General features: G+C 53.6%; 1 protein-coding gene across 1 annotated transcript; it reads right to left on the minus strand.

The window, feature by feature from the left end:
* Positions 1–2,254: 2,254 nt before the first annotated feature.
* Positions 2,255–9,470, minus strand: NDUFA13 (NADH:ubiquinone oxidoreductase subunit A13). The gene is made up of 5 exons (XM_074939795.1): positions 9,306–9,470; positions 8,642–8,720; positions 8,286–8,357; positions 6,949–7,018; positions 2,255–2,496 (listed from the first exon to the last, which is right to left on the minus strand). Exons 1-5 carry the CDS (start codon positions 9,397–9,399, stop codon positions 2,377–2,379), a joined length of 435 nt encoding a protein of 144 aa, XP_074795896.1. The 5' UTR covers positions 9,400–9,470; the 3' UTR covers positions 2,255–2,376.
* Between the last annotated feature and the right edge of the window lie 4,115 nt (positions 9,471–13,585).

Genomic DNA, 13,585 nt, shown 5'->3' on the forward strand with positions numbered 1-13,585 from the left:
ACACCCCAGGGGAGGGGTTTTAATCCGTTTCTCAGGGTTGTGAAGAACACTGACAGGTGTAATAAGGTGGATACCAGGCCCCCCTCTATCACCCTGGGTACGTGAGAGGGGCCTGTCAGATCCTGTTTAATGAGTCCCTCCACTTCCACCTGGTGCTACACTGGCCTTTTCCCATTTTCTAAAATGCCTATTCATGTCTCCCCTTTGCTCCTATTTCACAGCATCTTAGCTGCCAGCCTGTATTGCTTAGCAACCACACAGCTGTGAGGGTGTGTGTGTGTGGGGGGAGGGGCAGGCAACCACTCCTTAGATAGAGGTCTTATAGTGCTTTGCCAAGTGGATCCTGGCCAAATCAAGGCACAAGCTGACCTTCCGACTGATGAAAGCATCTGCGGTTTAAGTAACCAACGCTGCTCCTGTGATGCACCCTTGCACCCAGGGCTTCAATTCAGCCAGAACTGTCCGGAGCAGAGCTCCAGTAAATATTTTCAAACCCCATGGAGTTTTTATAGCATGTTGGGAAGGAGCACGGGGGACTGCAGGAAATACTCTCTAAGAATTAAAGCCCAGCCTGTGCCAGCGTGCTGCTCTGGCTAGAGCCCTATTGATTCTCTGAGCACACCTGCCAAGTTTCTGCTCGGCAGACCACATCTGGCCCTGCTGCACAGGAAAGGCTGGCCCTGCTCGTCTCCCTCTGGTGGCGCAAGGCTGTAAGTGAACGCTCAGGGGACAAGCCCGCAAACACAATTCCTTGCCTCCTGTTTGCACAATGCACCCCGGGAAGCAACAGCCAGCTCCTCCTCCAGCTCTGCAAAGCCGGAATGGCTGCCTGCAGTCCCGCTGCAAAGATCCCCTCCCCATTTCCTGTCTCAGACTCTTGGGTAATGCTACTCTGCCCTGTTCCTCGCCAGACATGGTAGAAGCAATGCCTGTGTATCTCTAAATGTAGGAATTTCTAGTGCAGGGTCCATCCTGCCCCCTATCCATCAGCACCAGCAGCTTCAGAGGAAAGTGCTAGGCACCCTGCAGGGCTAATCTACCCCCAAGGAAAAGCTCTTCCTGATCCCCATTAGAGATTTGGGCTCATGTCCCACAGCAGGAGGGTTTCCAGCTCTTCCAAAGCTGTAGCTATTGGAATAAAAAGATCCCAAATTAATGTCCAATCAACGCTAATCTCTTGGCTTCCAGCTTGTAGCAGTGAGTTGCACAGTCTAGCACCAGTGTGTGAAAGTCTTCCCTTATCTGCTTTTTAAAGTTGCTTTCAAAAAGCTTCTAAAACCCCTTAAGAGAAGGTGCCATAGGGCAATGGAAGAATTGCTTAATTCAAAGAAAGAGAGTCAGCTCCTCTCCAACCTGCCAGCAGGATCCAGACCCATCAAAAAAGCTACACCCCAGCCCCATAGACAAGGGTTCTTGGCATCAACTACAAAAAGAATTGCTCATTTTGGGGCCTGCATGGACATCTGTTGAGATTATTCCTGCTAAATAAAATTGCCCCTTAAAGTGGCAGAGAGAGATTTCTAGTAGCACAGCCATTTTCGTTTCCCCCTCCAGTAAAGCGGCTACGATTGGTCGCACTGAGCCTTAGGACAGACACGTGCTGGGTTTTTAAAGCATACGGAAGAAATGAACATAACTTGGGATTTGATTGATCCTTTCTGACACTAGAAATGTGACCTTCTCCCCTGTAGGAGCTGGGAAGACTGAGCTATTGAAACAAGGGGATCCCCACGGCTAGGGAGGGGTGTGTGTGTGGGCATGTGTCAATTCTCACATTCTCTCTCTTAATAAGCAAGATCAGGAGGCCTTGACTGCGGGGGGATGGGACCGCAATATGTTGAGCGCTACCCAGACCCTTAGTGAGAGACCATGGCCCCAAAGATACTGCATTCTAAATAGGCCAGCCTGGAAAAGGAAGAATTATCTGTGAATTCTGGATGGGGAGGCAGACAGGGAACATAAGGACAGATTAGGGGGCAGATTTAGGAGCTAGCCACAGGGTCACTGGGAAAATGAATCCAGCTCTCCCGAGTCCCAGCCCAGTGGCTTAAACACACACCCATCATCCTTTCTCCACATCTCCTCTCCCCAAGAGATACATAATTGAAGGCAAAGGTAGCTAATGGGGCTGGACAAAGCTGGAAGCGTGGCACCAGGACAGCCTGTTAAAGCAGGAGGCTTCGTGCCAAGGACCAAGAGCCCAGGAAGAAGTGCAGACAGCTGTTTAGGAAATAAATGCACACACACATTTCCACCAGACTGTTTAATGTCACACACTTGGAACACATGGCCTTTGAGCATTGCATCTGACATAGATAATGCTACCAGTGCAATAATTGGAGGAACCAGCGGGCTGGGGAGAGTCCTGGCCAAGCTTCAGACATACCACTGCAAGCCAAACTTCTCGTTGTCCAGCTCACTCATAGGCCTGAGGTAATACAGCTCATCTGATGTCGGAGGAACCCAGCGGTCAGTGTGGAATACAGACTCCCCCACCTAGAGAGAAAGAGCTGGTTACTGCAGCTCCTACCAGTACTCCACAGCAGGATCCCTGCAGCCCTGTGCCCTCACCTAGACAATGCAGAGCAGCATCCGGGGGCCCGTGTCTGTGCAGTAGCACCTCGAGCTTCCAAACGAGGGCACATAAAGAGGCATGGACTTGCTGCCACTCAGTTTCATCCTGAGCACAAGGCAGAGCCTCCACTGCAGAGGGGAAGGGGGGCAGGAGGTGCAGCACCCATAAAACACCTCAAAGAACTCAAGTTACCACAAGATAGGTGAACTCTCCTTCTTGGAGTATATGTCCCTCTGGGGGCTCCACTGGAGGAGACTCCCAAGCAGCAACTCAATGCGGAGACAAATCCAAGATGCTTCAGAGGACTGCATCATCCCTGGAAGCTGGTGAGATGGCGTACTGCTTGGCAAAGATATGAGGGAAGACCAAGGTGTAGTCCTACAGATTTCTGTTACGGGAACGCTTTCAGTAGAGCTACAGTTGTGGACGGAGCTCTGCTGGAATGTGCTGTCACTCTAGGAGGGGACTGCATGCACCCTAGCAGATTCATAAGTTAAAATGCGACCCAGAACCCATTTTGACAGTCTTTGGGTAGAAATATGTTGCGCCTTCATCCTCTCTGAAAATGATACAAATAGCCTAGAAGAGGGCCGGAAAGACTTAGTCCTGTCAAGATAGAAGGCAAGGACCTTTCTGGCATCTAGTGCACGTAGGCTAGTCTCCTCTCTGGAGGCATGAGGCTTTGGGTAGAATACTGGTAGGTGGATCTCTTCATTAAAGTGGCTTTCTAAAGAGATCTTCAGAAAGAAGCAAGGATGGGGATGCAGTGTAGCCATATCTCTAGGGAAGGAAGTAAATGGCGGGTCTGCCTTGAGAGCACCAAGCTCTCCCATTCATCTAGCTGACATAATGACAATGAGGAACCAAGTCTTGAGGGGCAGGGGGAGGAGAGAACAGGTGGTCATTGGTTCAATGGGGGGTTTCTTCTGGCCCTGAGAACCAAATGAAGGTCCTAGTGTGGAGCCAGGTTTCCTACAAGGGGAAAAGTTATCTAAGCTCTTGAGGAATCTGGCCATAGAGCGGTGGGGAAAAACTGAGGAGCCCTCAGTGAGTTGGTGGAAGGCTGTGACAGCACTATGAGTGAGCTCAATGATAGACCCAGTCTCTTTAAATCCAACAGGTAGCCTAGGATCTTGGAGAGTGGAACCTCTGAGGTTTGAGAAGGGTGAAGAGAATACCAGAAATGAAAACGTTCCCACTTCTGAAGGTACGTTTTGGGGGTACTAGATTTCCTGCTCTAGATAGGAGAACCAACTGAACCTTATTTGCACAGGTTAGCTCCTGGCTCGAGAACCATCCAGGGACTACGTTCTCAGGTTCAGGGAGGAGTCGGGAGGGATCAGGGTCCCAGAGTTCTGTGATCCTTCCTGATGTGAAGTCAGAAAGGCATTGCCACTGAGAGGTGGAGGAGGTTCAAGTACCACAAATTGCCTTGGCCAGGATGGCACTAGGAGGATAATCTAGCTCGGATGTGGTTTGATTAGGGTTTTGAGAATTAGAGTTAGAGGTGGACAAGCATACAGTGTTATCAGGGTATCTCCCAATGAGTTGTAGCTGTAGCCTCTCTTGGAGCAGAAAAGATGACATTGCATTGTCTGGGCTGGCAGAGGTCTGTTTCTGGAATACCCCAGGTCTGGCAGATGCTACGGATGACAGAATCGTTGAGCTCCCATTTGTGGTCCTGATGGAAGTTCCTGCTCAGAGAGTTTTTCAGGCTACTGGAATACAGCTGCAGACAAAAATCTCATTGGTCTGATGGGAAATGTACCAGTTCCACAGCTTTAGCGACTCTGCACACAAGGACTGTGATCTTGCTCCACCCAGTCAGTTGTTAGAATACACTGCTGTCCTGTTGTCCTGCATTATCCTGACTGAGTGGCCCTGTGTGGTGTGATGTGAAAGAAGTTTTGACAAGCATATCAAACTGCTGTTGGCTCCAGAATGTTGATGTGGAGCGTGACCTCTTGTGCAAACTACTTGTCCAGGGCTGGATCCCCTTGGAGGTGAACCCTGCATCCCTAAAGAGAAGTGTCTGTTGTGAGGATCTTTGAGGGTGGGAGGTATGTGAGAAGGGGGTTTCCACACTTCAGTGGGTTCTTCCACCACCTGAGAGAGTCCAGAACTTTTTGAGGTACTGTGATGCACTGAGGGCAAATGCAGACCGTAACTTCATCTGAAGGAATCCGAGGTCCAAAGGTGGAGGCCAACATGTGGCCCAAGAATTGTACTTGGTTTCTTGCAGTTCTTTGCAGGCTGTGTTGTATCACCAAGATTAGACAGGACAGAGTGGAGAATCTCTCTTTCAGGAGACAGCATGCCTAGAGCGGCTCTGCTTAAGTCTATTCTTTGAACTGGGCTCAATGCAGACTTCTTCTGATTGATAAGGCCCAGAGACTGAAATAGGGCTAGTGCCAAACAGACTCTAGAATTGATCGACCCCTGAGGAGACAGGGTTGGGGAGGGTGGGGGAGAAATACTGCCTTATCTGGGGTTGAAGAGGACTTTGCTGTTGGGGAGGAGTTTTCCTCCATCTATGGGTCCTCCTGTTCTCGGTTGCTTCCCAGTGCTGAAGGAAAAGAAGGTACTGAGGGAGTGGTGCGGGGAAGGAGGATCCTAAAGTGCTTGCGAGTGATGTGCTACTTGTAGGTATTGGGGTCTTTCTGGTGGTACATCAGACATAGGTGCCAGTACTGAAGATTGGAGGTCTGACTGCAGTTCAGTCCAGGAGGATTGCAGTTGCAGGAGTCTGAGCTGTACCGGGGAATGCCAATGCTGAGGTGGTGAGCCCAGTAACGGAGAGGCTTGTTGATGAACTTCTCTGACTTCAGAGCTCTGGTGCAGGGAAATCAATGGTACCAGAGCGTGAATAAGAGCCGTGTGCGCATCTTGATGCCAAGAGGTGTCAGTCGGTACAAGGTAGATGGCTCCCTGTGCTGGCTATTCTCCACAGACTGCTTCCTGTGCAGTACTGGTGGCTCAGAGCTGGCACCAGATGGAGCCTCAGCTGTACCCCTTGAGGAATGTGAGGACTCCTTAGAGTGGGATTTATAGGGTGACCTACTCCTCTTCCTAGTTTCCCTGGTTTCTTCTTCTTAAAAGTCCTGCTTAAAAGGTGCTGCTGAAGCTGCCAACAGCCACGGGAGCAGCCTGAGATATTGAGGCCAATGTGCAGGCTGGTGAAGCAGATCTCACTGGAGCTAGTGAGCGCTTCATTAGGAGGAGCTTCAGTCTAGCCTCTAGCCTTTCAAGACATGCCTTTAAATCCCACGCAGACCTTCCACTTTGATGGGACATCTCTGAGGCAGCGGAGGCAGCTCAAATGGCCATCACTTTGGGGAAAAGCTGCCTGGCAGGGCTTAAAACCCGGGGTCTTCCGCATAACCCAGAGAGGTACTAGACCAAAAACGGGCAGTGTTAAGACTAAAAAGAAATAAAATAACTAAACAAAGCAACAGATAAACTAAGAGAATAGCTAGGTTAAGAAATGTGGGAAGCTGAGAATTAGCAGACATGCAATGGCTCCATCTCGAGCCGCAGGCAGTTGCGAGGGAACTGAGTGGCAGCGGCCCTGTGCCTTCTTATATACTGTTGTTTGGAGGCATGAGGCGCTGCTCTGCGCAGGTGCGGCCCAAAGACACTGCTCTGCATTCTCTGGTGGAGAGCGCATGGGTGCACGTGCATCCTACCGTGGAGCACTCATAGGGACACACACTTGAAGAAAAATTCCCTGCTGCTGACTGCACTGTAGCTGCTCCCAGGATAAATAGGACTTCAGTTTGAGCTCCCCAGATGAAACTTTAGCAGGTGTCTCAAACAGCAGTGACCATTGCAAGGCTGAGACCCTGCATGTTCTGCAAACATCCCCTCAGGGCATTAACATACTGCAATCGAGAAGCCCTTGATTTCCCCTGTACGCTCACGGAACATGCCAGTCTCTCCCAGCACAGAACATTATTTTTCCTCTAATCACATTCACTCCTGTCCTAAGTATCAGGGCTCAAATGCAACCCAGCATGACTAGGATAAAGTGTTGGTCCCACCCTGCTTAGTATCAGCTGTGCATGCTCTCATTCATACCCTCTCCTTAGGCAGCCACCTGGCATTAATGCCTTCCTTCATAATCGCATTATCTGAGCCTGCTGAGAAAACCAAAAGGTAGACTGAACCAGCCTCTTGAATTATTAATTTCTACCACTGGTTATAAGTGACCTTTGGGATACTCATTACAAGTCACCTCCTCATGCACTATTGCCAAAAACACTAATGATCTGGTGTCAGTAACTTCCACCAGCTTTCCTCCCACCCCACCCTCTATCCCCAGACTGTATGTTACTCCCCGTTGCCCTTTGCTACTAGCATTGCAAGGCACAAACCTTCCACCCAGGAACATCTTTCATGATTTTGGCCTCCTCCTCGAGATTCTCCCGTAAGAGCCGCAGGGTCCTTAAACAGAAAGAAAAGCCTGTGTCTGGATCAGAAGTCATTGGGTGGCAGTCTCTTCCCTGCACCATGCAGGAGTCAGACTAGAGGATCTTTACTGACCCTGCTAGCCCTAAGTTTGTTTCAGAGGCGATCAGGTTGCCATGGGCCACGTTTTAAACAGTATACTATTCTGTCTGAAGTACCCACAAACACCCAGTGAAATTAGCACTGGTACCTGGGGGAGCCTTAACCAACTTCTCTATAGATGACAACAACCAGGTTCACCTTTCATAGGGCACAGAATCCTGGCACAGCAGGCCTCAAGCTACAAAGAGATACTGTTTTTGTGGTCAAAGATTTTGCTCCTGAAGCGGTTTCCACATGCGGTCTGCAGTACTTTCAGGCCTTGCAAAGCAATGGACCTGTCAACACCCTTTGGAGAGATGAATTGGTGCCTTGTCTCTGTTAACAGGGGTTCCTTCAATGCAGGAAGGAACCTTGCAGGGCTCCAAAGGATTCACATGCAGGGACCCACCAGGGTACCAGCTGGCACAGGTCTTCAGTCAGCATCCAGAATGATATGGGCCTTACACAGACTGGGCTCTGCCATGAAGAGCTTCCAGTATAAGAGACAAAACAGAACATTGCTGGTGTGGGGGAATGGATACAACATATAAGCAAAATTAACAAGCTCATGTTATGCACCAGCTTTGGCATTTCCAGTCAGCTCCCGTCAGCCTGCTCACTCGCTGCTACCCCAGTCCCCTCAAACACATGCCATTCACAGCCAGTAGTTAGGGTCAGGTTATGGAAGGGGGACAAGAAGCTAGGCCATCCCCTTACGTTCATCTGCTGAGTCCTCTGGGACAGAAGCTTCCCTCACAGCTCATCAAATCAGAAGCTCCAGTCCCATCATGCAGTATGAGGCAGAGCCAGTCCTGCATGGTTCTCTGGGTGCAAAAAAAGGACAGCATTGCCCTATGCAGGGGGATGGAGCCTGCAACCCTTACAAATACCGGGACATCAGCAACAGCACAGTAAACAGCTGTTCAAGATATTAAGGTATACCTGGGTCTTTATACAATAGCTAGTAGGGGTATGACAGTGGTACAGCAACCATGACAGGGGCTGCAGCAAGTGCAAAATATTACCCCTCCTTGGACAAGACTGTTAGTCACCACAAGGCCCTCCCCAAAGCAAAGGCTGAGCATGGCAGGTAAATGTGGTGGCATGTGGAGTCGGGTACCCTGAATCCAAATGATCAGCTTCACGGTGGGGATGAACTTACCTTCGATCGGACTCTGCTTGCAGAAGGGGAAACAAAGCGATACGGGTTTCCAGATCCTCAATCTGCAGGCGCCTGGTACCAAAGATAAGGTTTGAAGAGTGGATTTCTTATCTGAGAATCCAAAGGACCATTTCTGTATCTTCATTTCAAAAACGCCTGTACTAAGAACACTAGACTACCACGCCACTCAGTTGTCACACGTGCATCAGCCAGAATTCCCAGCCTTCTGCAATACATCCTCACACTGCACAAACACAGGAGACCCGTCAGCCTGCGGATGCTCGCCCCTTTCTCCAGTCAGGCCACATTGTATAGCATACGGGGGAAGAACACACAGCTGCCCAACAGACATTTACCTCCTCTCTCTGTTCCACTTGACCAGGTTGTAGTAACCCAGGAGCAGGCTGCCAATGCCAATGGCAAACAAGCTATAACCTACCAGAAGAAAGAGGGAAATTCACTAGGCTGTCCTGGGTCAGAGCTTCCGTTTAGCCTCTCACCCCCTGCAAGCAGAGCCCCTCAAATGGCAGCACCCCATAAAAAGTTGTGGTAACCACCCCGAAACGGGGGAGGGCACGGCAACGGGGGCAAGGGCAGTAACAGTCCGGGGGGGTCGACATGGGGCGGGAGAGGAGCAAGACAGTAAGAGCCTGGAAGTGGAGGGAGACTGGGAGAGGTGCAGTAACAGCCCCAGGGGATGAGATTGGGGGTGAGGGGCGGTAACAGCCCGGGGGGGATGAGGGGTGATGGAGATTGGGGGGAGAGAGAAGGTAACAGCCTCGGGGGGGAGGGAGGGAGGGAGACTGGGGGGGGGAGGGGCGGGGAGGGAGAGTTGGGGGGAGGGGCGGTAACAGCCCCGGGGAGGGAGGAGGGGAGGGAGACGGGGGGGGAGGGGCGGTGAGGGAGAGTTGGGGGGAGGGGCGGTAACAGCCCCGGGGGGGGGGAAGGGGAGGGAGACTGGGAGGGAGGGGCGGTAACAGCCCCGGGGAGGCAAGGGGGGCTCCACCCCCCCGCACTGACCCGAGAGCCCCCGGCGGGGCAGGTGCCGCTTGTAGTCGATGGGCCCGTAGCCCCCCGGGGGGGGCATGTCCTGCTTCACCTTCACCGCCGCCATCCTCAGCCCCCCCCGCCCCGCGCGCAGGCGCACGTCACTGCCGGCTCGTTACCACGCTTACCCGGAAGTGACGACGAGACGCTGCGCTGCCGCCATATTGGAAACGTGCCGTCTCGTCACGTGACCGCAGCGTCGGGCTTTTCCGCCTGACAGGGCCTGCGGCGCTGCCGGCCTTGCACCTTCCGCACCCCCACGAGCCTCGGGCGGTTCGAGACCCGCCTTCCCCGCCCCGGCCGTGGCCTGCCGCGGCTGCTGCGTTGGCCACAAACAACAACAGCAGGAGCCCGGGAGAGAACCCAGGAGTCCGGCTCCGCCCCCGCTCCCACCACTAGGCCCCGCTCCCCTCCCACAGCCAGGGAGAGAACCCAGGAGTCCGGCCCCGCCCTGCTCCCACCACTAGGCCCCACTCCCCTCCCACAGCCAGGGAGAGAACCCAGGAGTCCGGCTCCGCCCCCGCTCCCACCACTAGGCCCCACTCCCCTCCCACAGCCAGGGAGAGAACCCGGGAGTCCGGCCCCACTCCCACCACTAGGCCCTGCTCCCCTCCCACAGCCAGGGAGAGAACCCAGGAGTCTGGCCCCGCCCCCGCTCCCACCACTAGGCCCCACTCCCTTCCCACAGCCAGGGAGAGAACCTGGGAGTCCGGCCCCGCTCCCCTCACAGAGCCCGGGAGAGAACCTGGGAGTCCGGCCCCGCTCCCCTCACAGAGCCAGGGAGAGAACCTGGGAGTCCAGCCCCGCCTCCGCTCTCACCACTAGGCCCCGCTCCCCTCCCACAGCCAGGGAGAGAACCCAGGAGTCTGGCCCCGCCCCTGCTCCCACCACTAGGCCCCACTCCCCTCCCACAGCCAGGGAGAGAACCCAGGAGTCTGGCTCCGCCCCCGCTCCCACCACTAGGCCCCACTCCCCTCCCACAGCCAGGGAGAGAACCCGGGAGTCCGGCCCTGCCCCCGCTCCCACCACTAGGCCCTGGTCCCCTCCCACAGCCAGGGAGAGAACCCAGGAGTCCGGCCCCACCCCCGCTCCCACCACTAGGCCCTGCTCCCCTCCCACAGCCAGGGAGAGAACCCAGGAGTCCGGCCCCGCCCCCGCTCCCACCACTAGGCCCCACTCCCTTCCCACAGCCAGGGAGAGAACCTGGGAGTCCGGCCCCGCTCCCCTCACAGAGCCCGGGAGAGAACCTGGGAGTCCGGCCCCGCTCCCCTCACAGAGCCCCGGGAGAGAACCTTGGAGTCCGGCCCCACTCCCCTCACAGAGCCAGGGAGAGAACCTGGGAGTCCAGCCCCGCCTCCGCTCTCACCACTAGGCCCCGCTCCCCTCACAGAGACAGGGAGAGAACCCGGGAGTCCGGCCCCGCCCCCGCTCCCACCATTAGACCCTGCTCCCCTCAGACAGCCAGGGAGAGAACCCGGGAGTCTGGCCCCGCCCCTGCTCTCACCACTAGGCCCCGCTCCCCTCACAGAGCCCCGGGAGAGAACCTTGGAGTCCGGCCCCGCTCCCCTCACAGAGCCAGGGAGAGAACCCGGGAGTCTGGCCCCTCCCCCACTCTAATCACTAGACCCCGCTCCCCTCACAGAGCTGGACATACAAGGACCCCAGCCCTTTCCACCTTCAGAATGAAGTCCAGGCTCCAGCTTTTTCTCCTGCTTTCCCACGCTAACAGTGGTCAGCGGGCAAGGCTGGGAACATATCCATTGATTGGACAGGATAATTAGCAGAGCTGAACAACCCCTTAGAGGAAAAGTCCTAGAAAATGGAATAGAAAATTATCACCTACCTTGGTTTTTAGTACCTCCTATAAAACGTAACTGAGGATTAAATCCCTGCGGTGGGATGGCCTACAAACCCAACTGTAAGTAGAAGTTACCACCTTTCTCTGTTTGATTAGGCTGGTTTAACAGAATGCTATCGGACGCTTAAGTCGTGCTGTGGCTAGATGGGCTTTCTCCATTTACCACTGAGAGTCAGTTTTGATACAGCCCTAGGCTGTTTATAGACATGTACTGGTTCCACAGTATTTGTCTATAAACCCAAAATGCCAGTTTGAGAGTCAGATACATGGTGGCCTGGACGGGACCTTCTGCACCTAGGCCTGAGCTTAGCCACTGAGTTTTCGTCTCGACAGTGCATAGAGCTGTCTGCAGGAAATAACAAAAGGAAGCTGAACTCATTCAGGTGCTTTCCCGTGGTTCTCAACCAGGGGTTTGGAGGTCCCCTTAAGGGCCGCGAGCAGGTTTCATGGGGGCTGCCAAACGGCACCAGCGTTAGACTCACTGGGGTCCAGAGAAGAAAGCTGAAGCGGGGAAGCCCTGAGCCCTGCCACCTGGGGCTGAAGAAGAAGCCTAAGAAACTTAGCTTCTCGGTGCTCCCTGTGGTGTTGGGCCCCGAAATGCCAGCCGAAGTGCCAGCTGTGGCTTCTATATGCAGAAAACCAGATGTTGTGCCACACGTGGAGTTTTTACGCAGTCCGGGGGCCCTCAGAAAGACAAAGGTTGAGAACCCCTAGTCTAAGTGAGGCTGTGAAGCGAGGCTGTATAGTGATCTGCAGCTCAGCCAGTGGCGCCTCCGATTGTTCTTTTCCTGGCACTAGATGGCGCCCCTCCCTCACCATTATTGCCGGGTACCCTTGGAATTGAAATGCCCCATGATTTTAAAAAGAGCATTTGCTCGGCCAGGGGTGACTAGGTTCCTTACAGGTTTCAGAGTAACAGCCGTGTTAGTCTGTATTCGCAAAAAGAAATTTTTTTCTAGGTTCCTTACAGATGCTGTGTTTTGGATGTATGTGATTTTCCAACCCCCGGTTACACACCAATCCGGAAGCTTGACTAAATAAAACCTGCAGAAGCCACAGCAGCCACCCCCCTCTCTCGTCACCCTCCATTCTCAGCACAGGGGGTAAACGTACAGGGCAGCAGAGCTGGGGAGTGGGCAGGAGGGCAGTGTCTCTGCCCTAATTGCCTTGGCATGTTGTACACAAGCTTGAAGGCACTGCCTAGTACCTAGTGTTTCTAGTGGATGTTAAAAACCCCTGGCTTCCCAAGGGAGTTATAGGAGCCCTAGCAACTCAAGAGGGAAGGGGAGGGAATGAAGGAGTCACAGAGGAGCCATGGCTCTGCTAAGGGGAATGGCAAGAAAGGGTTAAAAAGAAGGGGGTAAACAGCCTGCATTTTGGGATGCGGGAAGGGACAATGCATGACCCTCACCATGCACAGATCCTAGAGACCACTGTCTCTGGGGTCTGTGCAGGGAGGGTGCTGCAGATGTGGCTGACCCTTGACCCTTCACCCCTCCCCCCCGCACATGCTGGGGCCCCTCTGCACAGGATCGACTGGGCACCATCGCGCCCCCATGTTTAAAGAGCTGCTGTGTTCAGCACCAGAGGTGGCTGGATTTCAGCAGCAGGCAAATGGTGTAGGTTTGTATAACGTGTTGGGAGCTTGTTGATGATGTTTACATTGCTGTTAAGAGAAAACTGATTTGGAAGCCTGGGATTTTAACGTTATAAAGAGGTTGAAACTGTAGGTCCCAGGTGAGCCTTGCTGTCGCCTCACTGGGATAAAGGGAGCTGCTGTGTCCCCGAGGAATGTAGTGATGGCCCAGAGCCGTCAGCCGATACCAGGGTTTTGTTTGGTACAGCTCATGAGCCCCACAGCGAGGGAGGAGACCGACGTAGGTTGGAGGTTTGGTAAGGGCAGATACTTGGAGCTAGCCCTCACGCTCTGACTCCTGGTAGGGAGGAGGTTGTGTGTGCACAGGTGCTATGCAGGCAGATTGGACAGGGTGCGGTAAAGCTTCTGCCAGGCAGAAAAACCTGGGTGTGAATTTAAGATCCTGACACAACTGAGAAATGGCCAGAGCGGGGTCACATCTACCAGCTGCCCCCGGCCGTTGAAATGCCAGTGATACCAGGAGCGATGACGGTGTCAGAACAGGACTTTTTGCTGCTTTGGAGTTTAATTTTATCCCACATTATAGACTTATCTGTTCTTGACGTTTTGTCACCCTGTTATTCCTGGCAACACTTTAAACGTAAAGCAGTAACTCACAAGGGGGAAGGAAGTGTTGGCAGGTGCTTAGAGTGATGAGACCAGGGATCAAGACTGCTGGATTCTGCTGCCAGCCTGGGGTGGGAATTGAGGGCTACAGCAGGAAGATGGCGAGACAAGACTACTGGGTTCTGTTCCCAG

This window comes from Natator depressus, chromosome 25 (assembly GCF_965152275.1).
Source record: "Natator depressus isolate rNatDep1 chromosome 25, rNatDep2.hap1, whole genome shotgun sequence".
Lineage (NCBI taxonomy): Eukaryota > Metazoa > Chordata > Testudines > Cheloniidae > Natator > Natator depressus.